At 29.4% G+C, this 26687-nt stretch overlaps 1 protein-coding gene across 2 annotated transcripts in view; it reads right to left on the bottom strand.

Moving 5' to 3' along the window:
- Isha (Insulator su(Hw) mRNA adaptor) overlaps nt 1–25052 on the bottom strand; it is a 30928-nt gene extending 5876 nt beyond the window's left edge. The window contains exons 1-7 of one of the 2 annotated variants that reach the window (XM_075313476.1): nt 24705–25052; nt 23260–23847; nt 22808–23089; nt 16206–16358; nt 10956–11027; nt 8833–9121; nt 1108–1773 (exon numbers count right to left, since the gene is read on the bottom strand). In XM_075313476.1, the coding sequence (XP_075169591.1) occupies nt 1108–1773; nt 8833–9121; nt 10956–11027; nt 16206–16358; nt 22808–23089; nt 23260–23847; nt 24705–24734 (2080 nt within the window). In that variant the 5' untranslated portion in view covers nt 24735–25052. The remainder of the gene's footprint in view (nt 1–1107; nt 1774–8832; nt 9122–10955; nt 11028–16205; nt 16359–22807; nt 23090–23259; nt 23848–24704) is intronic. The other variant, XM_075313477.1, reaches the window with a different exon arrangement.
- Nucleotides 25053–26687: the final 1635 nt, after the last annotated feature.

Here is a 26687-nt window from a genome sequence, read left to right as displayed (position 1 = left end):
CCATAGAAATAAAATTTTGACAAAATTTTCTATAGAAATAAAATTTTGACAAAATTTTCTATAGAAATAAAATTTTGATAAAATTTTCTATAGAAATAAAATTTTGACAAAATTTTCTATAGAAATAAAATTTTGACAAAATTTTCTATAGAAATAAAATTTTGACAAAATTTTTATATAGAAATAGAATTTTGACAAAATTTTCTATAGAAATAAAATTTTAACAAAAATTTCAATAGATCTATAGAAAATTTTATTTCGAAATAACATTTTGATGAAAATTTACTATAGAAATAAAATTTTGACAAAAATTTACTACAGAAGATTTTTTGTTTGGTGATTTTTTGGTAGAATTTTCTCTAAATTGTGGCTCGAGTGGAACCTGTGACCGTCACACGAGTGGAGTATTCTAGAGTGCGTTATGGCATAATTTTCATTGACAACTTTGAAAATGGAAGGACCATCAACAGCTACTGTTACATAGGTGGACCACTTATGAGAAAAAACAGCTTAAAACGATTGAATTTGAGAAAAAAGAAAGCCCTACTGGAAATAGATCAATTCTATGACTAATCGCTGGTGTGTATGGACCAGTCCCAATTCTGGTCAAAACGCATGGAATGAACAGGTCGCTTGTCATTCGACGGGGGAAATTTATAGTTCAGGACTCGAATTTGGCTCATTCCAAAGGACACGTCCTGAGACAGTTTAGTAGGACAGGGGTCATATGCAGGGCGTCTTGAACAAGTATGCGCATTCGAATCGCATCATGATGAAAAATTCATGAATTAGCTTTCCAATTGCTTTTGTATGGCCTCCAGGTTTGCCTCATTTAAATCCTATAGTTTAAAAACTAGCGATCAGACAGTTGTTCAAAAATTCTAGTAGCGCTATTTATATATTTATGCCTCCATGTAGTTGCAAGGAAGAGAGACTATTTCCCAGCCAGCATTTTAATTATTTCTTGAACGATTTAACAAAATAGATACCATTCAACAAAAATTCACCTTAACTCGTGCTAATCTTTTGCTAAAGAAGTCTTCCTACCTATCCTTAAAATATTCTTCAAGAATTTTCGGAAAATTATAAAAACAAAACTATACTTACTTAAGGGAATATTTGGCGGCATATGTAAACCAGATATAGGCATGCCCATATGTGGTGCTCCCATCATTCTTGGTGGTGCCATAGAAAATTGCCCATGAACCATGGGCATTAAGGGCGGTGGTCCACCTGTAGGCGGGGGACCTGGTGGCGGTTGTGTAGTGTCAATATTGAACAAAAGTGGAGGATTTCCTGGTGGCATATTTGCAGCACCCGGTGGCAAATTAATACCCGCAATTGCCGACTCTTTTGATTTCTCTTGTAAATTCTTTAGTGCTTGTTTCTTTTCTTTCATCCAAGATGGCATGGTGTCTTCATCGAACATACCACCCTCCTCTAAAGCATCGAAATCGGTAGATTCATCCAATTTACTCCATGGTATATAAGTTACACCTAATTCCAAATCCCAAAAGTCTTTCCATTCCTTACTCTTGACACCTTTGCCAGCAGCCCATGAAATTGTTATAGCTCGTCCTTGTAGTTTATGATTTTTTAAGCCTTGCATCGCTTTGTGAGCATCTTGCCGGCGATTCATAACAATAAATGCACAACCACGTGGCACAATTTGATCAATGCTTACAATATCACCATATTCACCGAATGTATCAGATAGTTCTTCCTGATATACAAGTTTGGAAAGGTGACCAACCCATAGGGTTGTACTGCAAACTATAAATGCCAAAAAAAATAGAAAGGGGAATTAAAATATTTAAATGGAGTTATATGCAAAAGGTAAAATAATTCATGATATGACGCGTGCAGTTGTTAACAGTTGCTTTAACTAACCCTAACTCAAATATGTACCTTACCATTGATATAAACATATAATAAAGTAGCCCTCTTTGATAGGAGAGAAGTTCGCCAAAAAAACACCGCGAGACCAGAGTTTAACCAACATACATAAGCTAAGGGTGTGTCCACAACTACGCCAAATGATTGTCAAACATTTCGAAATACCTGGAAAATATTCCTATCGTGATATTTTGTATCTAATATGAGCTAGGGTATGGTCATACTAGGCAAATATTTGACAGAAATCTTCACATTCAAACCAACAAATATTTCTAGCTTATATTGGTTCTAAAACATGACGAAAGGAGTATTTTGCAAAAACGGTATCCATATATTTCAAAAATGGCACTGGAAAAAAATTTTAACACCCATTTTCGACAAATATTACTTGGTCCGAATAAATAAAAAATATTTGTGTAGTGTGACCCATGCTTTTTTATGTCAATTTTGTAAAATTTTTGCCAAGTATAATCGTACCGGAAGACAAGTGTATTTACAGATAACCTAGAACAGCATATATTCTTAGCGATCAATCATGTTCGAAGAAGTAGTGTAGAAATTCCACAAATCTCTGAGACCAGAAAAAAATTTAATAGATTTTGTTTTACAGTTACGATATTTTTCTAGGGGCAATTGCCATAGTTAGTTCTAGTACGCAATGCTAAAATGATTACAAACTTTTATATTTTGAATCCCAGTGTTGTCTTTCTATTCAAAAAAAGTCTTTCGGCAAAGAAAAGTTACAGAATTTGCCTTAGAAATCTAAATTTAATATCTCGATAACAACACGAAAAAAAAAATCTGTTTTGATTCAATCACGAAATTAATTTATCCAAATAATTTATGTATTTATTAAACTTATAATAAATATAAGAATAATAGAGAATTATCTAGCATTAGCAACTTAGGCTATCAGAAATGATTGTTCAATTAAAAAATTAATTGGTCCAATTAAAAAATATTATTAACTTTTGTGCACATAAAAAAAAAACTTCACGAAAATTTTTGCAATTAAAATTTTAATTGAGTTTTAAAAAAACGTTCAATTGAAAATTTAATTAATACAATACAATTTTTTAATTGAAACAAAAATTAATAGTATCAATTAATTTTTTAATTGATACTATCATTGCTGGGATTGTAAACATTTAAAAAATTAATTGGACCAATTCATTTCGTGAATGAATCAGAAAAAAAATATTTTTTGTGTGTGTGTTTGATTTAAATTTTTAAATTTTTCTGTGAAAGAGAAAAATAAACATTTCAGTTTTAAAGGTACTTATGGACATATGGCAGCAAATATAAATCGAAAACTAGTCTTCTTCTTTAAAATATTCCTACAAACAAAACATTTGGAAACAATTTTCGTGAAATTATCCTATTATTATTAAGTATTTTCTAGGTTAGAACTATTTGAAGTTATTGAGTTAGGAATGCAATGCTCTTAAATCGAAATTTAGTGTAAAAGATATTTTGTCAAAAAAGTCGAAGAAGTTAACTTTTTGTATTTTTCAAATTCCCATCTGCACAACGAGTTAAATCGAATAATTGAATTTTCATGTCGGCCATAATAGAGATCAAAATCGATTAATCGACTTTTAATGAAAACATCGAAAAGTCGAATTTGAATGGAACAATTTACTACTGACAACTCATCAAAAAGTCAAAAGAAGTATTTTCAATAATCACAAAAAGCGAAAGAGGACATTTTCAAAATTTGGAAGTCGAAAATAGAATATTTCAAATTTTAAGAATATGTTTAAAATGTTTGGAAAAATTGACTAGTCCACACAGTTTGAATCTCATTAAAATCCCTATTCCCAAGAAGCCAAATGTTTTTCCAAATTAAAAAGAAAATCATCAAGTAGGCAAGTGAAACTTTTAGAATGAGCGGTAGAGTACAAGCAAGCATTAGCGCTGAGAATTTCCAAAAAGTGGCACAAAAATTGTCATTTGCAATAAATAGTGGCACACTATTTTTTCATTGAAATTATCCTCATTTCATCGAAAAACAAAATTTAACCGGCTATTAAAATTTGCGAAGACTAAAGCACTAAAAAATCAATTCATTCAAAAGTGGCACAGTAACAAAATAATAGTGGCAAAATAACAAAAATATGGTGAAAGATTTTTCAAAAATGCCACTTAGTGGCACTAAAATGCCAAAGCTTGAAAAAATTGGTACAATGGTTAAATGTTTCTGACATATTTTTTTTTTTTTTTGATTAAGTCTTCGACGCAAAAAGTTTTTCAGCGGTGGATTATCCCATCTCAGTAATGCTGGTGACATTTCTGAGGGTTTCAAAGCTTCTCTAAGTGGTTTCACAGCAATGTGGAACGCCGTTCGGACTCGGCTATAAAAAGGAGGTCCCTTGTCATTGAGCTTAACATGGAATCGGGCAGCACTCAGTGATAAGAGAGAAGTTCACCAATGTGGTATCACAATGGACTCAATAGTCTAAGTGAGCCTGATACATCGGGCTGCCATCTAACCTAACCTAACCTTCGATGCATGAAATTTCTATCCCAATATCGGCTGAACAAGAAAATAAATCTGAGTGTTTCAAATCTTCTCTAAGTGGTTTTGCACTGTTGAGAATAACCATAAAAGCGGACATAAGAGATAAGTATATAAAAATTTGAGGTTTAAGTATTACTCCCTAATATTTCCAAAACGATTACGAAAGTTTCACTCAAAATTGGACAAGATGAAAAACCAAAATATCCACTCGATAGTAATGATGGACTTTGTTTAAGTTTTATTTTGAAATACACTTAACATTTTCCTGGGAATTGCAAACTATAAAGAAACTTCTCATGAGGGCAACTACAGGATCTCATATTTATATATTTCCTGGGATTTAAACGCCGAAATATCTACTCTCTTTGAAGAATTGGAAAACAAACTACACAATCTATCACCTAGGTAATTTGTACATTATAATACCATTGGAAGTAGTATAACTCGGTGCTCACCGATTCGGAATCTCATATAGCTGAATCCGAACGAACTGTTGCGCTATGTATGAAGCCTTTTTGGGGAAGTTTAGAATTACTCATAAATTTGCTCAGAATTACTCAAAGAAAATTTTGGGAAATTTGGCGTTCTAGGCGGACGTAAGGCTTGGTATAGTGGCTGCCTATTTTTACAGACACACTTATAGCTTCGGTTCCTAATAAATAGTAGTCTTGTGTCGTTCCAAATGGAACTAGTTCCAATGAACTGTTCACCAAATGGAACGATCGGTACTAGTTCTGCCACTTTCGTTCCTATAGTTCCATACACATAAAATTTGTGTTCTGGTTCAATTACGAAATTAATTGATCCATTTAATTTTTTAATTGAAATGTCTTCAATCACAGAAATGATAGTATCAATTAAAAATTAATTGATCCAATCTAAAAAAATAATTAATACTATTAATTTGTGTGATTGGATTTTTATTTCAATTAAAAAATTTTTTGATTCAATTAAATTTTTAATAGAATATTTTTTAAAACTCAATTGAGATTTTAATTGAAAAAATTGTTCGTGAAATTGAGATTTTAATTGAAAAAATTGTTCGTGAAATTTTTTTCTGTGTAGTTCCTTTTCCTTTTAAAAATATATCGAATACGGAATATTAATAACAACTTTTATATTTCTTCACATCAACGTGCTTCTTCTTCTTCTTCCACTACTTGCATGTGAAAGAGAGACAACAGTTGAATGATTGAATTTATTCAGAGGAACTAAATGAAACGAAGGAACAATATAAAGACTCTAGTTCCTCTGATGGTAGTAGACGACAGTGATGGCAAATATTAGAACCGGTACGAATGATTAGAACGAGATGGAACGAAGGAACGATCTAAAGGAACTAGTTCATTTCTAAAAAAGGAACGACAAGTCCGAATCACTGCGGTGAACGGTTTTGCCCAAGACTAATAAATAGTGCAACATGATTGATTGCCAAATATAAGCGAATTTGTAAAAGCTTTTGGATTTATGATCCCTCACTATAATCACAGAAACGAATTGCTTTAACATGTCCATTGTAAGACAACATAATTGTTTGCAAAAAATAGACGAATTTTTAACCCTGGACAGTCATCCTTATTTTTTGTACATTAAAGTCATCCTTCGTCATTTTGACTACGGCTCATTTCAAGACGCTATAATTTTCATCGTGAGCGAAAAAGTGAACCAAACTTGAATTTATTTTCTTATTCAATTTGATTTTAATTAGTATAAAACAAAAATTCATTAAACGGTCGAATTAGTATAACTTAAATTTACCATTTCCCAATAGACTAAAATGCATTTTAAATCGAAAATGAAATTTCGTGTCGTCATTTTGACGAATGATGACTGTCTAGGGTTAAAATCTCCCAAATATAATGGGAACCTAACAGAAACGAAATATGAACAAAATGAAGGTTGGCATAAAAGAAAAGAATTCTCTTTTCTCAATAGGTGTTACCCCATTCGAACTCTCATATAGCAGAATCAGAACGAATTGTCCCGGTTTGTTTAAAGCCATTCAGGGAAACATTGAAATACTCAAGAAATATGATGGATCAACATTGAAAGAAGATTTTGGCCGAAACTGGAATAGAACCTATGACCATTTGTGTGCTAGACGGACTTAAATTAGGCCTGGTATGGTGGATGTCACACTTATTCGATTCTAATAAAAAGTGCAATATAATTCATTGCAAAATATAAACAAATCTGCATTATGATAACATGGAAAGGAATTGTCGCGATTTGTTTAAAGTTATTTCGTGAGGCTTTGAAATACTCAGTATTACTGAATGAAGATTTTGGTGGAGTATAACCTATGCCAATTTGGTTGATAGAGGGACGTAAGTTTGGCTTGGTATGGTGGCTGTCTATTTTTACGGACACATTTATGGTGATTTCGTTTTTAATAATAAGTGCAACATAATTAGTTACAAAATATAAAAGAATTTGTAAAAGTTTTTGAAACTCTCACAATATCCACAGAAACGAAGTCGCTCTACATATGTATGATTCCATATTTAGCATAGGAGTCAGTCATAGAAAACGGCCAAGGAAACACTCAGAAGTGCCACAAAAATTTGGTGTTAAAGCATTGCTCCCCGATGTTTTCGATTAGGATTACGACAGTTTTCCTTAAATTTAGAAAACGGTGATAGGAAACGACCATGAACGCTCTCAAACATCCACCAAATGGCACCAAAATTTACGAGAGCACATAGAACACCACCGAATAATTTTTTGGCGTTGGGCCGAAGCTTGGGCCCTGACTGAGACTAGTTATGGTGACGACTAAATATTCCATTATAATATCCTACTTGGAGAACTTCTCTCTTATGATAGCGACTTCCAATTTACAACCAACTATGATTCTTTGTTGGGATGTGATTGCTAACCATTGATATTCTTATTTATTCGTTCGTTCGTAAATCATGGAAATATTTGGACTCGACGAGTAATTTCTAGTTTTAGAGACAGCCAAAGGGCAATCAATGTAAATGACGTGTAACATTCGTTGTTTTCTATAGTAAACCGTTCCAGATGACACAAAAAAACACGCACGCACACAAACACACATAAACACATGTTAAAATTTGCTCAAAAGTTTTCAAGAGATAACGAGACCAAATGCCATTGCGCAAAAACCAATGAAAACAACATCAAAAACAAAAAGTGATGTTTTCGGTATATTGTCGAGGCACCACTAATTGTCCAGCAGACGACACATTTGTTAACAGCAACACACGTCATATCAAGAGCCAAATACCTCTGAAATAAGAAAACAAAAAAAACAAAGATAAACATTACATATATTTTCGAGTAAAAGGGATGTAATAGAATTAGGTCCAGAATTCATTCAAAGATTGTAACAATGAATTTATGTTCATTAAAAAAAGAGCTGGGAAAGAATTCTGAGTTCGGATATTTGAAACGATCTTTTTCGTTCTAGGGAAATGTTAAAAACAGATGCTTACTTCTTTCTTTCTACGGTAATTTTTGTAGAAAATAAATTTCTTGTAGAATCAACAGTTTTTATCATTTCATTTGAACAAATCAAATCGCAAAAAAAATCCCAATGCAATTTTTGGTTTACATGGCGAAATTTCAAATTATAAATGCCCAAAGACTTTGGTCGAAGACTAAGTGAAATTTTTTTTACAGATTTCATAAACATTTTACGGGAATTATTCATCGGATTGAGTGAACATTTCATACATAAAATTAGTTATTCAAAAAAAAAAAAAAAAAATATGGAAAACTATGATTTTTGGCTTGAACACAGTGCCCATACCTTAAAGGTCGGCAACTGTGTTCGTATATGCACAGCAAAAATCAGGGATAGTTTTTTATTGTAAATAATTAATTTCATAAATTGAAATATTTCTTAATTTTGGAAACATTTCCCTTTATCTTCGAATGGGTTTGACCAGGAATTTTTAATTTGAATTTTCGCAAACCAAAGCACCAACTTTAAGATATCAGCAGTCCATTTTGTTAGACAACTTTGCAACAATTTCTCCGGTATGTCAAGTTCATGAATAAATTATTTGGAGCAAAGTCTGTAATTTTTGTAGCAGCATTAATGCTTTCACATCTTTTCGTAAAAATAATATATTTTTCCTTTAAATTTTTTTAAGGAAAAATATATTATTCTTAAAATTGCCATTTGCTTCGCATTCCATCAGTCCAATCCATATATACTCCAAATAAAGTATTTCAAAAACTTGAACATAGAAATCTTGCCTCCTTATGGTCTCAAAATAATTTCAAACTCGTCTTAGGGATAAAAAAAAGAAATTTCGTCATAATTTAAAACGAAATTTTTAATTAGCCAAAATATTCAAAATTATTTTGAATCCTTGTTTTGTTTACCTAGAAGAGAAGAGAAAAACAAACAAAATATTCATAAATTTTTTGAATGTTAAAATTACCACTCAAATGTTCCTTTTTAATGTCAGGGAGACCCTTTTTGCGTCTTTCACGTTCATGCTCACGATCCTTCTCCTTATCTCGGTTATTGCGATCCCGGTCCCTTGAGGTGCGGCGACGATTAGAACGAGGTGAACGACTACGAGAGCGGGAACGGCTACGTCTGCCTCCTCCACGTCTTCCACTTCGGTCACGCGAACGAGAACGACTGCGACTTCGGCTGCGACGTCTCTTGTAACGATCTCTATCAGGTGTAGGACTACGAGAATCATTACCATCCAAATTGATAACCTATTTTGAAGAAAATTTTTAAAAAAAGAGATTTCAAAAAGAAAAATCGATATAATATTAAGTAAAAAAAAAAAAAACAAAACAATATTTTGCGAAATTAAAAAGTATTCGGAGAGAGGAAGAAAAGGAGCGGGAGTAGAATATGATAGAAATATGGTATGGGAAACGTAGACAATGTAGTAAGAAGAGGGCTGGGATATAGGTGATTTGGGGGGTATACGAAAAAGGAGGACAGAATGTGAAGAAGGCAAATAAAGACACCCAATGATATCTTTCCTCTATATAGAAGAATTAAAGACCTAGATTTGTTGGTTTATGCTCTCTTGAAAGACGATGGTGTTGACGTGTGTGCTTCTGTTACAAAAGGAAACCCTCTATATTGACATTCTCTCTCTCTCTTTCTGTGACTCATTTTTGAGGCTTCATATAACAACTTTCTATTCGTTCTGAATTTAAAGGCATTTGTGGCGATTGTGTCTCGTATTTCTTGGAATTTTTGAGCAATTTTTTTTTGTGTTTTTCGATTCGATTTTTGTCATCAAGTTAAGTGTTATGAATTATTTATATAACTTACCAGCTGCTGTCTACGCAAACGTTGTTATACCTTCAGATAGATCCCACAGAATTTCTTAATGGCCTTACCTTATTAGGGATTCTTAATGAAATTCCGACGCCATATTTATAAAAAAAATTTGTTTGCATAAAATTTATAAGTTTTCTTTTTTTTTTTTTGTAATAGTAATAAAAACTGAATCTAACAATCTAACATTAATTTCTGTGATAGAAATTTTTAAATCCATTTCTATTTTGTTTTATCATCAATTTTGGGAACATATGCAAAATGCCATTATGCATTACTTTAAGATGTTCGGTATGCAGACAACTCAGTTCTCTCGTTTAGATTATGAACCTTTTCACAAAACTCCAAGCATATATGTTTTGATTTTATATTTACTATATAAATTGAAATTGTTCATGGCTTTCGGAGTATTGATGATGCTATTTTTGCTTTGGTTGTGATTCGTTTTTGTTTTCAATGTATAACAACATTAGGTATAAGTGCTGATTTCTTTCGTATTTTTTTTTTTTTTTTGGTTTGCCATATATAAAAAAAAAATCACATTTACAACTGCACGTCAGCACGCATAAATAGAGATTATTGTTATTAATGGTTTCTACCACAAATTACTAATTTCTCTTGATCGTATTGTAGTAGTCGCTATTTCAAGAACAATAATTTCTATTTATTGTGTTTTATAATGAATGACTTTATATAAAAAAGTTATATAAACAACAAAACATCAATTGAACTTAAAAAAGTGGACTAGTAAGCTAGTTTGCCAAAACCCAAAATAAATATATTTTTTCAAAATTGTATAACTCTTTTTATAAGAAAATGTTAGATGAAATCTAGTTTTGGAGGCGTAATGTGAATGTCATATAAAAAGCTCTTTTATATGGAAAACATATTCAATGAATTTAAATAAGAAAATTTTCTCAAATCAAGCTGGCCACATTAATTTAACCTATATCTGAGTTCTATAATAAATGTATTGTCAACTTTAAATGCAGATAAAGGATCCAAGGACTGATAGGCGAATTTACCATAAAGAAATGTCGCTCTAGCCACTTCTATCATCTTCATGTTTGGATCTGTCTTGGATCTGAACGCAATTTTAATTTCGAAATTCTTATCTTCTCACTTGGATCTGAACACTATTTTAATTTCGACATTCTTATCTTCTCACATTATCCATTGCACTTTTTTAAGTTCATTTGAATGTATCTAGAAAAATAAACTAAAAGACATTGTAAAAAAATCGTTGGTACATACCTCTATGCCAATTTCCTCAGATACAAATTCCACTTCCTTTGATTCTTGATTTGAGGGTCCAGCAGATGAATTCTAAAATGAAATGATAAAAAAGATCGCATATGTTATCAGATTAGACGCGTCTCCAAATACACTGAACGTGCATAATGAATTTTCAAACTAGAAGGAAATAACTAAAATCAACGGGAGCCGACTTTGCATCGCACCAACCATAATAGGTTAGGTATAGATAGCGACAGCCCGATATTTTAGGCTAACTTAGACTATTCAACCCATTGTAATACCACAGTGGTGAACTTCTCTCTTATCACTGAGAGCTGCCTGATTCTATTTTTAGCTCATTGACAAGGGACCTCCTTTTTATAGCCGAGTTCGAACGGCGTTCCACATTGCGGAGAAGCTTGGAAACTCAGGAATGTCACCAGCCCTACTGAGTGGGGATTATCCACCGCTGAAAAAGTTTTTGATGTTTGGTCGAAGTTGAGATTGATTGAATCCATAACTCTGTGCGGGTATGATAACCTTTGCACCACGATGACTCCCAACCAGCCATAAAGAATTTGTATTTCAACACATTTAATATTTCATGTAGGACGAATTTTGGAAAAATTTATATACAGGTCCATTTATAAACCGATCTTACCCAACTTTGGAAAAAGGTACAGATTTAAGGCCGGTACTATGTTCATTCTTGCGAAAAAAAAAATATAGAAACCACTATTTCGCACATAGAAAGCGGTGTTTATTTAGGTAGCAGAGAGCGCTATTTAACAAGGAGCGATATTGAATTAAATTGGTGGTTGCTGCTTGCTATTACAAAATAACATTTTATTTTTCCTTGGGCAATTGATCTGCTACTCCTATGATCCTTTCTCTATTTTCGGAACAAAAATAGGATCCGTGTTTGTGTTATAAACCCACACAAATAGTTTTAATAAAGAAATTATTTCTTAATTCACACGATTACTTCCAACCAGCCGATTTTGTCTTTAACCATATTAGCCTCCTTCCATCTTGCTATGCTATGCCATCTTGAAGCAATTAACTTTTTAATCAAGATAAAAACATTAAATTAATTCAGTCAATGATTTAAAATTTTAAAACTTTTATTTAACCCTGGACAGTCATCCTTCGTCAAAATGACGACGCGTAATTTAATTTTCGATCTAAAAAGTATTTTAGTCGATTGGAAAATAATAATTTTAAGCTATACTAATTCAACTATTTTATGAAATTTTGTTTTATACTAATTAAAAACACATTGAATACGAAAATAAACTCAATTTTGGTTCACATTTTTGACGAAGGATGACGTGAGTGTACAAAAAATAAGGATGACTTTCCAGGGTTAAAAAATTAATTGATGCAATTAACTTGTAGACTAACGGCCATTTTCATGTATCTCCGTTAGGCTTTAACTCCCAGTTAACAGAAAGTAAAATCGAAATATCTTCTCTCCGGTTAACTTTAACTGAAACATTTTTATCAGTTGAATTCCTAACTGGCATATGGAATATATAGACAAGATGACAGACATGTCCATAGTATGGTTTTAAAGTTCGTTACCTAACGTAGCTCCGTTAGTGCTTCCTGAAAATGGGGGTAAGTCGCTTAAAAAAGTGATAGACATTTTTTTTAATTTTTAACTAAAAAATCAGTTAAGTAAGTAATTGAAAATAGTTACGTTTTTAATGAAAATGTTGCAATCAACATCAAATTGACTTTTAATTGAATCAAAAATTTAATTGAAATTTTCTAATGAAATCAATTAATTTTTTAATCAAGTATTTTTTTTTTAAGGTTCAATTAAAATTGTGATTGATACTATTATTTTCTTGATTGAAAACATTTCAATTAAAAAATTAAATGGATCAATTAATTTCACACAAAAATTGTTTTTTTTCTGATTCAATCATGAAATTAATCGATTCAATTAATTTTTTAATTGAAATGTCTTCAATCACAGAAATGATGGTATCAATTAAAAAAATTAATTGATCAAATTAAACAAAAATAATTGATGCTATTAATTTTTGTGAATGATTTATTTTTTTTTTTTAATTAGTTAAATCAATTAAATTTTTAATTGAATATTTTTTAAAACTCAAAAATTGTTTTTTTTCTGATTCAATCATGAAATTAATCGATTCAATTAATTTTTTAATTGAAATGTCTTCAATCACAGAAATGATGGTATCAATTAAAAAAAAAGTTGACCAAATTACATAAAAATAATTGATGCTAGTAATTTTTTTTTCGTTAAAAAAATTAGTTGAATCAATTAAATTTTTAATTGAATATTTTTTAAAACTCAAAATTGTTTTTTTTTCTGATTCAATCATGAAATTAATTTTTTAATTGAAATGTCTTCAATCACAGAAATGATTGATATTCAATTTTTAATTGAATATTTTTTAAAACTCAAAAATTGTTTTTTTTATTCAATCATGAAATTAATCGATTCAATTAATTTTTTAATTGAAATGTCTTCAATCACAGAAATGATGGTATCAATTAAAAAATTAATTGATCAAATTACACAAAAATAATTGATGCTATTAATTTTTGTGATTGATTTTTTTTTTTTTTTCATTAAAGAAATTAGTTGAATCAATTAAATTTTTAATTGAATATTTTTTAAAACTCAATTGAGACATTTATTGGAAAAATTTTCGTGAAATTTTTTTGTGTTCGTGATTGAATCAGAAAAAAATTTTTGTGTGTATGGATTCATATATAGGTCCTATATATGATAAACTGAAAACACCCTCGGATAAACCGAATATCAATTTTTTTGTTTTGCCCAAAAACAGAGTAACCAAAAAATTAAAAATTAGTGATTTGTAAACACTTATTTTATTGACCTAAAAGTTAGTGCACTGATACAAAATATATCCAAATTTTTTCGACTTTCAGAATACAGAATATCTATAGATTAACCGGGTTTCGGATTAACCAATTTTCGGTTTTTATAACGGAGTCTCATTAGCTGGTGTAGGTCTAGGATGTCCAAAACCTACACCAGCTAATGGGACTCCGTTATAAAAACCGAAAATTGGTTAATCCGAAAAAATCGAAATTGTTAAAAACAAAAAAAGTTAATAATTCATTGCAAAAAAACATGAACATTTAAAAATGGACTCGGGAGTAATTTGTGCTGTATATTCAGTGTGATAGCATTTTTAATCTGGTTTTGTGGTGCTGTGCTAATGAGATTTTGTATATAAAGGGTGATTTGTTAAGAGCTTGATAACTTTTTTTTAAAAAAAAACGCATAAAATTTGCAAAATCTCATCGGTTCTTTATTTGAAACGTTAGATTGGTCCATGACATTTACTTTTTGAAGATAATTTCATTTAAATGTTGACCGCGGCTGCGTCTTAGGTGGTCCATTCGGAAAGTCCAATTTTGGGCAACTTTTTCGAGCATTTCGGCCGGAATAGCCCGAATTTCTTCGGAAATGTTGTCTTCCAAAGCTGGAATAGTTGCTGGCTTATTTCTGTAGACTTTAGACTTGACGTAGCCCCACAAAAAATAGTCTAAAGGCGTCAAATCGCATGATCTTGGTGGCCAACTTACCGGTCCATTTCTTGAGATGAATTGTTCTCCGAAGTTTTCCCTCAAAATGGCCATAGAATCGCGAGCTGTGTGGCATGTAGCGCCATCTTGTTGAAACCACATGTCAACCAAGTTCAGTTCTTCCATTTTTGGCAACAAAAAGTTTGTTAGCATCGAACGATAGCGATCGCCATTCACCGTAACGTTGCGTCCAACAGCATCTTTGAAAAAATACGGTCCAATGATTCCACCAGCGTACAAACCACACCAAACAGTGCATTTTTCGGGATGCATGGGCAGTTCTTGAACGGCTTCTGGTTGCTCTTCACTCCAAATGCGGCAATTTTGCTTATTTACGTAGCCATTCAACCAGAAATGAGCCTCATCGCTGAACAAAATTTGTCGATAAAAAAGCGGATTTTCTGCCAACTTTTCTAGGGCCCATTCACTGAAAATTCGACGTTGTGGCTCGTTAGTAAGTCTATTCATGATGAAATGTCAAAGCATACTGAGCATCTTTCTCTTTGATACCATGTCTGAAATCCCACGTGATCTGTCAAATACTAATGCATGAAAATCCTAACCTCAAAAGAATCACCCTTTATATTTATATGAAATTCTACATATACTCGTTTCCAGATGGTGGATGTCAGTCACCAGTGCAATGGACATGTATATAATACTTAATTTTTATTAAAAGATTGTGTGCTAGTATAGGTTTAATAGTTAGTTTTAAGTCAATTTTTCCTGAATTGTACTAAATTCTATCAACATGTTGTCCTATAGGGCGTTGGTTGATTAAATAAATGAATAAATAAATAAATAAATGGAAATACAGAAAACCTGTTAACCGAACCCAGGTTATTAACAGTAAATGCCCTTTTTGGAACATCCAGGTTCGGTTTTTGTAAAACAATCCCTTTAACCGACTAATATAGTTAATTAGTTTAGTACAGTTGCAGTCCTTTATTTCCGTTTTATTTTTGAAGATTTAAAAAAAAAAAATTAGAAAAGTCACCAGCATTACTAAAGGCGATATTCCAAAGTTAAAGAACTTTTCAAGGATCCTAAGATATTGGAAGATAATTGCTAAATATTGCGAAAATTACAATGTATATTCAAGTGGAATAACGTATATCATCGTGATTTCTCTGTATTGAAATGGATTAAAAATATACGTTATTGAAGTTGGGGGTTAGGTTAGGTTAGGTGGCAGCCCGATGTATCAGGCTCACTTAGACTATTCAGTCCATTGTGGTATGGTGAACTTCTATCTTATCACTGAGTGCTACCCGATTCCATGTTAAGCTCAATGACAAGGGACCTCCTTTTTATAGCCGAGTCCGAACGGCGTTCCACATTGCAGTGAAACCACTTAGAGAAGCTTTGAAACCCTCAGAAATGTCACCAGCATTACTGAGGTGGGATAATCCACCGCTGAAAAACTTGTTGGTGTTCGGTCGAAGCAGGAATCGAACCCACGACCTTGTGTATGCAAGGCGGGCATGCTAACCATTGCACCACAGTGGCTCCCAAAGAAGTTGGGGGTTAATATCTTGAAAAATTTTATTTTAAGTATTCAGAGAAAAATTTTACGTTTTTTGAAACCTTCGTGTTTTTTATGCACAAACAGTGTTAATATTAAGCATAATAAAATTAGTTTATACTATTATGGATTTTTTTTTCATTTACCTTTAAAACATTTTGTAAATGCTTCTCGAATGCTTCCTCTTGCATACGGAGATTGTGTTGTTTGTCCTCTTGTTTGAATTTTGTGATATTTTGTAAAGTTTGTAATTGTCGCAATACATTGGGATCATTAAGCAATTGCTTGAGGTTATTATTCTGAAAATAAATTAAAAAATGCAATTAGTTTAAAAATATATAAAAAATTGTAAAAAGGAAATAAAATAACATGCAAACAAAAACTTAGCAACACTCTATAAGAATACAAGCTTTATATCCTGTTCCTGTATATCGAACGAAAGCTTTCTTTCGTATTCCAAACGAAAGAAAATTGAGTTTTGTTCTCTTATATCGAAAGGCAAGTCACTTCATATTTTGTTGTCGAGCAATAAACGAACATATACAATAAGTAAAATATTGTTAACATTTGAATGAATTCTCAGGCCAAAAATTTGAAAATACTCATTTTTGATAATCAATGTATTCTCATACAAACGAAACGACTTTCAAAAATATAAAAACCCAAGTTCATTCGAATTCGAGTGACTGCCTTTCCTTCGAATGGAGTTTCGTTCGATATACAAGAACAGGGCATTAGCATACAAATTTATCTCAATTTGGAGAAAAACTGAACGGTGGCTAAAGCTGTGTGACACGACGTTCGGAATCATGTTAGTTTAACATATTAAATGTTCTAAATATGGACTATATTGCATTTACACAAAATCCTTTGAAAAATGGATACCCACGGTCACCTAAAATTTGTCTCCTTATATGATATTAAAATTAAGGTTATTTCATTAAAACTTATATAACAAACGCCCTCACCCAACACTTTGGGGAGGTGTCCGGCTTTCAGAACGTCCAAGAGGTTTCACTGTATATGAATAATTCATTATTACCTGGTGCCAAATCTAATTCTAATCTCAATTTTTTGGTGAAAATCAGGCTATACATTAGCGCTCGACGGATGGGAATAAAACTAGCTGAAAGTCTCTTGAAATCAACTTTAAGCTATTAAAAAATTAAAAATTGCTTCGGTTCCGGCCTCATCACCACGATTGATAAAAATAATCAACCAAAAATTGGAGAAAAATTTATTATATTATATTAGAAAATTTCCTGAAAATGTTATCTCTATAGAAAATTTTGTCAAAATTTTATTTCTATAGAAAATTTTGTCAAAATTTTATTTCTATAGAAAATTTTGTCAAAATTTTATTTCTATGCAAAATTTTGTCAAAATTTTATTACTATAGAAAATTTTGTCAAAATTTTATTTCTAAAGAAAATTTTGTCAACATTTTATTTCTATAGAACATTTTGTCAAAATTTTATTCCTATAGAAAATTTTGTCAAAATTTTATTTCTATAGAAAATTTTGTCAAAATTTTATTTCTATAGAAAAATTTGTAAAAATTTTATTTCTACAGGAAATTTTGTATAAATTTTATTTCTATAGAACATTTTGTCAAAATTTTATTTCTATAGAAAATTTTGTCAAAATTTTATTTCTATAGGAAGTTTTGTCAAAATTTTATTCCTATAGAAAATTTTGTCAAAATTTTATTTCTATAGAAAATTTTGTCAAAATTGTATTTCTATAGAAAATTTTGTCAACATTTTATTTCTATACAAAATTTTGTCAAAATTTTATTTCTATAGAAAATTTTGTCAACATTTTATTTCTATAGAAGAATTTGCCAAAATTTTATTTCTATAGAAAATTTTGTTTAAATTTTATTTCTATAGACATTTTTATCAAAATTTTATTTCTATAGAAAATTTTGTCAAAATTTTATTTCTATAGAAAATTTTTTCAAAATTTTATTTCTATAGAAAATTTTGTCAAAATTTTATTTCTATAAAAAATTTTGTCAAAATTTTATTTCTATAAATAATTTTTTCAAAATTTTATTTCTATAAATAATTTTGTCAAAATTTTATTTCTATAGAAATTTTTGTCAAAATTTTATTTCTATAGAAAATTTTGTCAAAATTTTATTTCTATAGAAAATTTTGTCAACATTTTATTTCTATAGAAAATTTTGTCAAAATTTTAGTTCTATAGAAAATTTTGTCAAATTTTATTTTGTATAGAAAATTTTTTCAAAATTTTATTTCTATAGAAATTTTTATTTCTATAGAAAATTTTGTCAAAATTTTATTTCTATAGAAAATTTTGTCAAAATTTTATTTCTACAGAAAATTTTGTCAAAATTTTATTTCTATAGAAAATTTTGTCAAAATTTTATTTCTATAGAACATTTTGTCAAAAATTTTATTTCTATAGAAAATTTTGTCAAAATTTTATTTCTATAGAAAATTTTGACAAAATTTTATTTCTACAGAAAATTTTGTCAAAATTTTATTTCTATAGAACATTTTGTCAAAAAATTTATTTCTACAGAAAATTATGTCAATTTTATTTCTGTAGAAAATTTTGTCAAAATTTTATTTCTGTAGAAAATTTTGTCAAAATTTTATTTCTATAGAAATTTTTGTCAAAATTTTATTTCTATAGAAAATTTTGTCAAAATTTTATTTCTATAGAAAATTTTGTCAAAATTTTATTTCTATAGAAAATTTTGTCAAAATTTTATTTCTATAGAAATTTTTGCCAAATTTTATTTCTATAGAAAATGTTGTCAAAATTTTATTTCTGTAGAAAATTTTGTCAAAATTTTATTTCTGTAGAAAATTTTGTCAAAATTTTATTTCTATAGAAAATTTTGTCAAAATTTTATTTCTATAGAAAATTTTGTCAAAATTTTATTTCTATATAAAATTTTGTCAAAATTTTATTTCTATAGAAAATTTTGTCAACATTTTATTTCTATAGAAAATTTTGTCAAAATTTTAGTTCTATAGAAAATTTTGTCAAATTTTATTTTGTATAGAAAATTTTTTCAAAATTTTATTTCTATAGAAAATTTTATTTCTATAGAAAATTTTGTCAAAATTTTATTTCTATAGAAAATTTTGTCAAAATTTTATTTCTACAGAAAATTTTGTCAAAATTTTATTTCTATAGAAAATTTTGTCAAAATTTTATTTCTATAGAACATTTTGTCAAAAATTTTATTTCTATAGAAAATTTTGTCAAAATTTTATTTCTATAGAAAATTTTGACAAAATTTTATTTCTACAGAAACTTTTGTCAAAATTTTATTTCTATAGAACATTTTGTCAAAAATTTTATTTCTACAGAAAATTATGTCAATTTTATTTCTGTAGAAAATTTTGTCAAAATTTTATTTCTGTAGAAAATTTTGTCAAAATTTTATTTCTATAGAAATTTTTGTCAAAATTTTATTTCTATAGAAAATTTTGTCAAAATTTTATTTCTATAGAAAATTTTGTCAAAATTTTATTTCTATAGAAAATTTTGTCAAAATTTTATTTCTATAGAAATTTTTGCCAAATTTTATTTCTATAGAAAATGTTGTCAAAATTTTATTTCTGTAGAAAATTTTGTCAAAATTTTATTTCTATAGAAAATTTTGTCAAAATTTTATTTCTATAGAAAATGTTGTCAAAATTTTATTTCTGTAGAAAATTTTGTCAAAATTTTATTTCTGTAGAAAATTTTGTCAACATTTTATTTCTATAGAAAATTTTGTCAAAATTTTATTTCTATAGAAAATTTTGTCAAAATTTTATTTCTATATAAAATTTTGTCAAAATTTTATTTCTATATAAAATTTTGTCAAAATTTTATTTCTATAGAAAATTTTGTCAAAATTTTATTTCTATAGAAAATTTTGTCAAAATTTTATTTCTATAGAAAATTTTGTCAAAAATTTATTTCTAAAGAAAATTTTGTCAAAATTTTATTTCTATAGAAAATTTTGTCAAAATTTTATTTCTATAGAAATTTTTGTCAAAATTTTATTTCTATAGAAAATGTTGTCAAAATTTTATTTCTATAGAAAATGTTGTCAAAATTTTATTTCTGTAGAAAATTTTGTCAAAATTTTATTTCTGTAGAAAATTTTGTCAAAATTTTATTTCTATAGAAAATTTTGTCAAAATTTTATTTCTATAGAAAATTTTGTCAAAATTTTATTTCTATATAAAATTTTGTCAAAATTTTATTTCTATATAAAATTTTGTCAAAATTTTATTTCTATATAAAATTTTGTCAAAATTTTATTTCTATAGAAAATTTTGTCAAAATTTTATTTCTATAGAAAATTTTGTCAAAATTTTATTTCTGTAGAAAATTTTGTCAAAATTTTATTTCTATAGAAAATTTTGTCAAAATTTTATTTCTATATAAAATTTTGTCAAAATTTTATTTCTATATAAAATTTTGTCAAAATTTTATTTCTTTAGAAAATTTTGTCAAAATTTTATTTCTATAGAAAATTTTGTCAAAATTTTATTTCTATAGAAAATTTTGTCAAAAATTTATTTCTAAAGAAAATTTTGTCAAAATTTTATTTCTATAGAAAATTTTGTCAAAATTTTATTTCTATAGAAATTTTTGTCAAAATTTTATTTCTATAGAAAATGTTGTCAAAATTTTATTTCTATCGAAAATGTTGTCAAAATTTTATTTCTGTAGAAAATTTTGTCAAAATTTTATTTCTATAGAAATTTTTGTCAAAATTTTATTTCTATAGAAAATTTTGTCAAAATTTTATTTCTATATAAAATTTTGTCAAAATTTTATTTCTATATAAAATTTTGTCAAAATTTTATTTCTATAGAAAATTTTGTCAAAAATTTATTTCTATAGAAAATTTTGTCAAAATTTTATTTCTGTAGAAAGTTTTGTCAAAATTTTATTTCTATAGAAAATTTTGTCAAAATTTTATTTCTATAGAAAATTTTGTCAAAATTTTATTTCTATATAAAATTTTGTCAAAATTTTATTTCTATATAAAATTTTGTCAAAATTTTATTTCTATAGAAAATTTTGTCAAAATTTTATTTCTATAGAAAATTTTGTCAAAATTTTATTTCTATAGAAAATTTTGTCAAAAATTTATTTCTAAAGAAAATTTTGTCAAAATTTTATTTCTATAGAAAATTTTGTCAAAATTTTATTTCTATAGAAATTTTTGTCAAAATTTTATTTCTATAGAAAATGTTGTCAAAATTTTATTTCTATAGAAAATGTTGTCAAAATTTTATTTCTGTAGAAAATTTTGTCAACATTTTATTTCTGTAGAAAATTTTGTCAAAATTTTATTTCTATAGAAAATTTTGTCAAAATTTTATTTCTATAGAAAATTTTGTCAACATTTTATTTCTATAGAAAATTTTGTCAAAATTTTAGTTCTATAGAAAATTTTGTCAAAATTTTATTTCTATAGAAAATTTTGTCAAAATTTTATTTCTATAGAAAATTTTGTCAAAATTTTATTTCTATAGAAAATTTTGTCAAAAATTTATTTCTAAAGAAAATTTTGTCAAAATTTTATTTCTATAGAAAATTTTGTCAAACTTTTATTTCTATATGAATTAATAAATAAAATAAAACGTTTAATAGTCATTTCGAAATTCGATTTTGAGTTGGAATAGGAATGCTGAAAATTTACCCAAAAATCGAATGTTGCGGTTATTTGGCCTTATTGGCTTTGGATGAAATAAATGGAAATTGAATTGAAAAAATTATCCTTTCGATCATCACAAAGTCGAAAAATCGACTTTTCCAATTATCGAAAAAGCAGGAAAGTCGAATTTCTAAAATACAACAAAGTACAAAGTGTTATCGCCCGAACGGTTTAGACAGAACACCAAAAAATTCCAGCTTTATATCGGGTTCGGTTTGGGCTATAAGTAAGTCCTTTATCATTGAGCGAAATATAGAGTTAACCATCAACCAATGGGGTTGATCTTTCACAACTAACTTATAACTTTTAACCTATTTACAATAAAGTGTTTCACCAACTGTAGTACGAAATTGACAGTCTTGTACCTAGACTGTTCATTAACATGGAAATACAGGACATAATTCGGTAAGGACTTTTTGCCAAACAGGTATATACTACTCTGTTTGTATGCCAACCCAGAACGAATAATACTTAACTTCTCGCCAAAATGATTTACGGCGGTGGTTTATCCCATCCAATGCAAAGTTGGTGATATTTATCAGTATTTTAAAGCTTATCTATTGATAGAGACATTTGCATCAACGACTACCGATTTTCTTTTTGTGAACATGTTGGATTTTTAAGCTTGTTCTTTGTAATAGAAGAACGTATTTTGAAAATAGAAATCTCTGTGCTTTAAAACGGGTCATAAAACGGGTGATAAAAGACAACTGGAGAGACTGTGTATAAAAACCGATCATATGTGGACAACTACCTCTCACTCCTAAATCAGCAGTCATGTCCGAATTGTGAACTCTCACAACAAATTGTTGAATTTAAGCAGAATCTTGTCGATTTTTCAATAATCATAAATGCAAAAAGTCGAATATTTCCAATATGGACAAAGTGGAAACGAGTCGCAAAATTGTATCGATAAAATAGAGAATTTTTCTAAACCTTTGTCCCTCATGTCACACAGTTTAATCTCTTGAAATATTAAAAAAATATATATTTGTATAACTAAACTAAACTTAAAAAAGATATTTTTTGAATAAATTTGTTTACATCTAAAAGATTGTTGGAATTCTTTGTAGTTTCACATTCCACACTACTTGCATCATCATCCATGTGATGACTTTCATCATAATCGTGTGAACTACGCTGATATTTATTATACGTTTCCGGATGATGTATCTTTATCGATTCCAATGTTGATTTAGAATGCTCTCGTGATTTCGAGGTGGATGTGGATGGCATATTGGCTGAATTATTTGAACGTTTGCTATGTTGTTTATGGTCCATTTGTCGATTACTGCTACTACGCACAGCTCTTTGTGGACTTACAGACTAGTTTATAGTATTGAATACCATGACAATATATTTTTTTAGATGATCCATGGTAGCATTAATAGAAAGTTACAAATAATATTATTATATTAAATACGTTTGATTATGGACAACGGTAACTTTGCACATTTAATATTTGGCTAGAGATATATAATGAAAACACAACTTACCGACAAATCTGCTAAGCCACTAGAACTTCCAGCCATTTTGTCATCACCAGCTTGGCCACTTCCTCCTGCTCCAGCACTCATACTGACATCCATGGAGCCACCAGAAGTATTCAAACCATTTGCTTGCGATGAATCATTTGGAGCAGAATTGCCCATACCACTGGAGCTAGCAGAAGTGGTAGGAGGCATGGAATAAATGGGATGATTTGGGTCAGCCAAATCGAATATTGGCTGTATAACTTCGGGGGCAAAAACATTATTTTTTTGCCATAAATTGAGCACACGTATAATGCGACTTTTGTCTTCGGGAGCACAACGAAATAAATTCGCAAATGTTTCCTTCATATTACGGGCAAAACGTGGAGCGAATACATCCTTTTCTGGTCCAAATTGATGGCGTGATTGACGCACAATCGAGTCAATTACATAGAGGCCAGGTACTTTGTACTCTGGTTTGCATTTCAGTATGAATTTTTCAACACTTTGAACAACATGTTTGTAAAATTTTATCGCTTTCATGGCCGACCGAGTAATGGCGGCCATTTTAGCTTTGGATATGGGTGGTTTGCCTTCATATAAGCCTGAAAGCTGAAAAAAAGAAAAACAAAAAAAAAACAAACATTAATCAAGAAATATAATAAACGCATTAATTATTTTAACTAGCAGCTGCATTATTTTTGAAACCCCCTAATGAATATATTAAAGAGGTTTCCAGACAACATATTTGTTGATTTCTGAGAATAGAGAGTCAACTACTACGAATCTATATGCGCAGACGTCACTTGTAAGAACATATGCTACCAAGGCCAAAATCATTTTTGGTAGTTTTAATAAATATAAATGCTTTAACTCTGAAAGTGTTGCTATAATAATAATAATAATAATAATAATAATATCGCGCCTAAAAGTATGCTTCAAATTTTTTGATTCCAAACTTAGAAGACATCTGGGATCGACAACATTTTCGGCGTCGGCACTAATGTTGTCATCTGGGAGCTGGGAACATTTCGGCCCACGGCACACGTTAGATATGTGCCTTGATGTGCTTTTATAAGGTTTGGTGGTCCTTATTTGAGCATAATTTTCTATGCGAAATAGGGCTGTCACTCGGGATAAATCCCGGGATTCGGGATTTGTTAAATTGAATTAAACTAAATTAGTTTAATATACAACAATTAACAATTTTTTAGCGCTGTAGATTGTTATCCCGAAATTTTCGGAAAATCCGGAATTCTATATATTGAAATCCCGAATCCCATGATTTATAAAAATCGATCCGGAATGACAGCCCTAATGCGAACACTACTAATCACAACAAACGTGGCTGTCCTGCATCTTATTCGATCCCGGGAACAGAGGATCAAAACAGAATTTATGTAATTGGCTGGCATATTAACAAGTCAAAACCTCACTTAAAGTCTCAATTTGATGTTTTCATTACTTACCTCTGTATTAAAAGCTACTACGGTTTCCATTTTTGTCTGTCGTCTTCTCTTATCCTAGCCGACAATTGGTTCGGTGTCCAATAAAAAAAAAAGTTGCAGCAGAATTTTTTTTGCTTCACTACTTTTCTTCACTCGTTTTCAGTTCACCAACTACGGTACTAATTTTTTGAGTTTCATAGTAGTTTTTTCCAACTATTTCTAAATTAACAATATGTAGGTTTTATTGAAGAACTGTTATTAATTAGTGAAAACTTATTTCTAGCACATTTGGGATTTAAATTTGTAATTTTTACGATTCAATCGTGTAAAATTTTTCTTCTTAATCTGACGCAAAAGGAGAGTAAGTGAGAGAGCAGATAACGGGGTTGCAAAATGGCGACATACAGTGTTGTAGTGTTGTATGAGGCAGCACAATGTATGGAGGTAACTAAATCACGCCGATTGGCGTGGGACGTTATTAAGCGTATAGATAAACAAACTCTGTATAAACTAGAAAATCTTTAAATTCAACTTGCTTTCAATTTGAAATTGAATTTGTTCACAAATCATTTGGTTCACTAATTTTGGATAAAGGCGGGTATTAAGTTCGAGTTTAAGCTAGTACAAATATCACGTTTTCGCACGAAAAACTGTTATACTCCATATAAAAAACGTTAGTGCGGAATAAATGCGAAATCTTTGCTTTGAGTATTTTAAAGCACATATTTATTCAACCCTGGATTTCTCGTACGAAAAATAGTCGGGCATATTACTTCGCATAAATAAGGTAACATCCCTGGGTTTGAGACCCTATATACGGAGATAGATGAAAACGTTCGTTTTTCGCAGAAACGAACTTAGTACTAAACATTAGCCGCTGAAATCTACATTTTTTCACGATTACTTTTCTTTATTAATCCACCTTAAAGGTGAGTATTAAGTTCAAGTTTAGCCGCTAAAATCTCTAAAGTGACAACTAAATCAGTAAGAAAAATCCATGAAATTATACAAATTTGTTGCAAATTTTATTATAACTTGATGGGGAAAAGTCCAAAGCAAATGCTCACAAAGTTTGTATTCCTTAAAAAGGATTATTAAAGAAAAGTAATCGTGAAAAAATGACGTTTTTAGCGGCTAAACTCGAACTTAATACCCACCTTAAAGGGGGGTATTAAGGTCGAGTTAAGCCGCTAAAATCGTCATTTTTTCACGATTACTTTTCTTTAATAATTCATTTTAAGGAATCCAATCTTTGTGAAAATTTGCTTTGGGATATTCCCCATCAAGTTATAATGAAATCTGCAACAAATATGTATAATTTTATGGCCTTTTTTTTTACTGATTTAGTTTTCACTTTAAGGCCGGTACTCTGTTCGGTTTTCGCGTTGAAACTCCATACAAAATTAAAAAATGCGAAAAACTAGCGAAATTTTTCCATTTGTGGTACTTTGTTTTTTTCGAGTTGAAAAACTGACGTTTATAGCATGGCGCCATTTGCAATGTGAATTAAGAAATAATTTATTTAGTAAAACTATTTTTGTGGGTTTATAACACAAACACGGATTATATTTTTGTTCCGAAACTATGCAAAGGATCATAGGAGCAGCAGATCAATCGCCCAATGAAAATAAAATGTTAATTTTGTAATAACAAACAGCAACCACCAACTTAATTCAATATCGCTCCCTGTAAAATAGCGCTCCTAGTTACCTAAATAAACACCGCTTTCTATGTGCGAAATAATGGTTTCTATAAAAATTTTTCTCAAGAATGAACATAGTACCGGCCTTTAGTGAAAAAATTACGATTTTAGCGGCTAAAGGTGGGTACTATGTTCGGTTTTCGAGTTGAAAATCACTTTATTTTCGCGATTACTTTTCCTGAAATAATCAAAATTATAAATTAAAACCAAAATATTCCTGTAAAGTCTTGCCGAAATCTAGGGGAACAAGAAACTGCGCATCAATTGAATTAATTTATCTGCTTCATATTGAACTGTTTTAT

This window comes from Haematobia irritans, chromosome 5 (genome assembly GCF_050003625.1).
Source record: "Haematobia irritans isolate KBUSLIRL chromosome 5, ASM5000362v1, whole genome shotgun sequence".
NCBI lineage: Eukaryota > Metazoa > Arthropoda > Insecta > Diptera > Muscidae > Haematobia > Haematobia irritans.
Note: the sequence above shows the minus strand (reverse complement) of the source record. Positions and strands in the feature narration are given on the sequence as shown.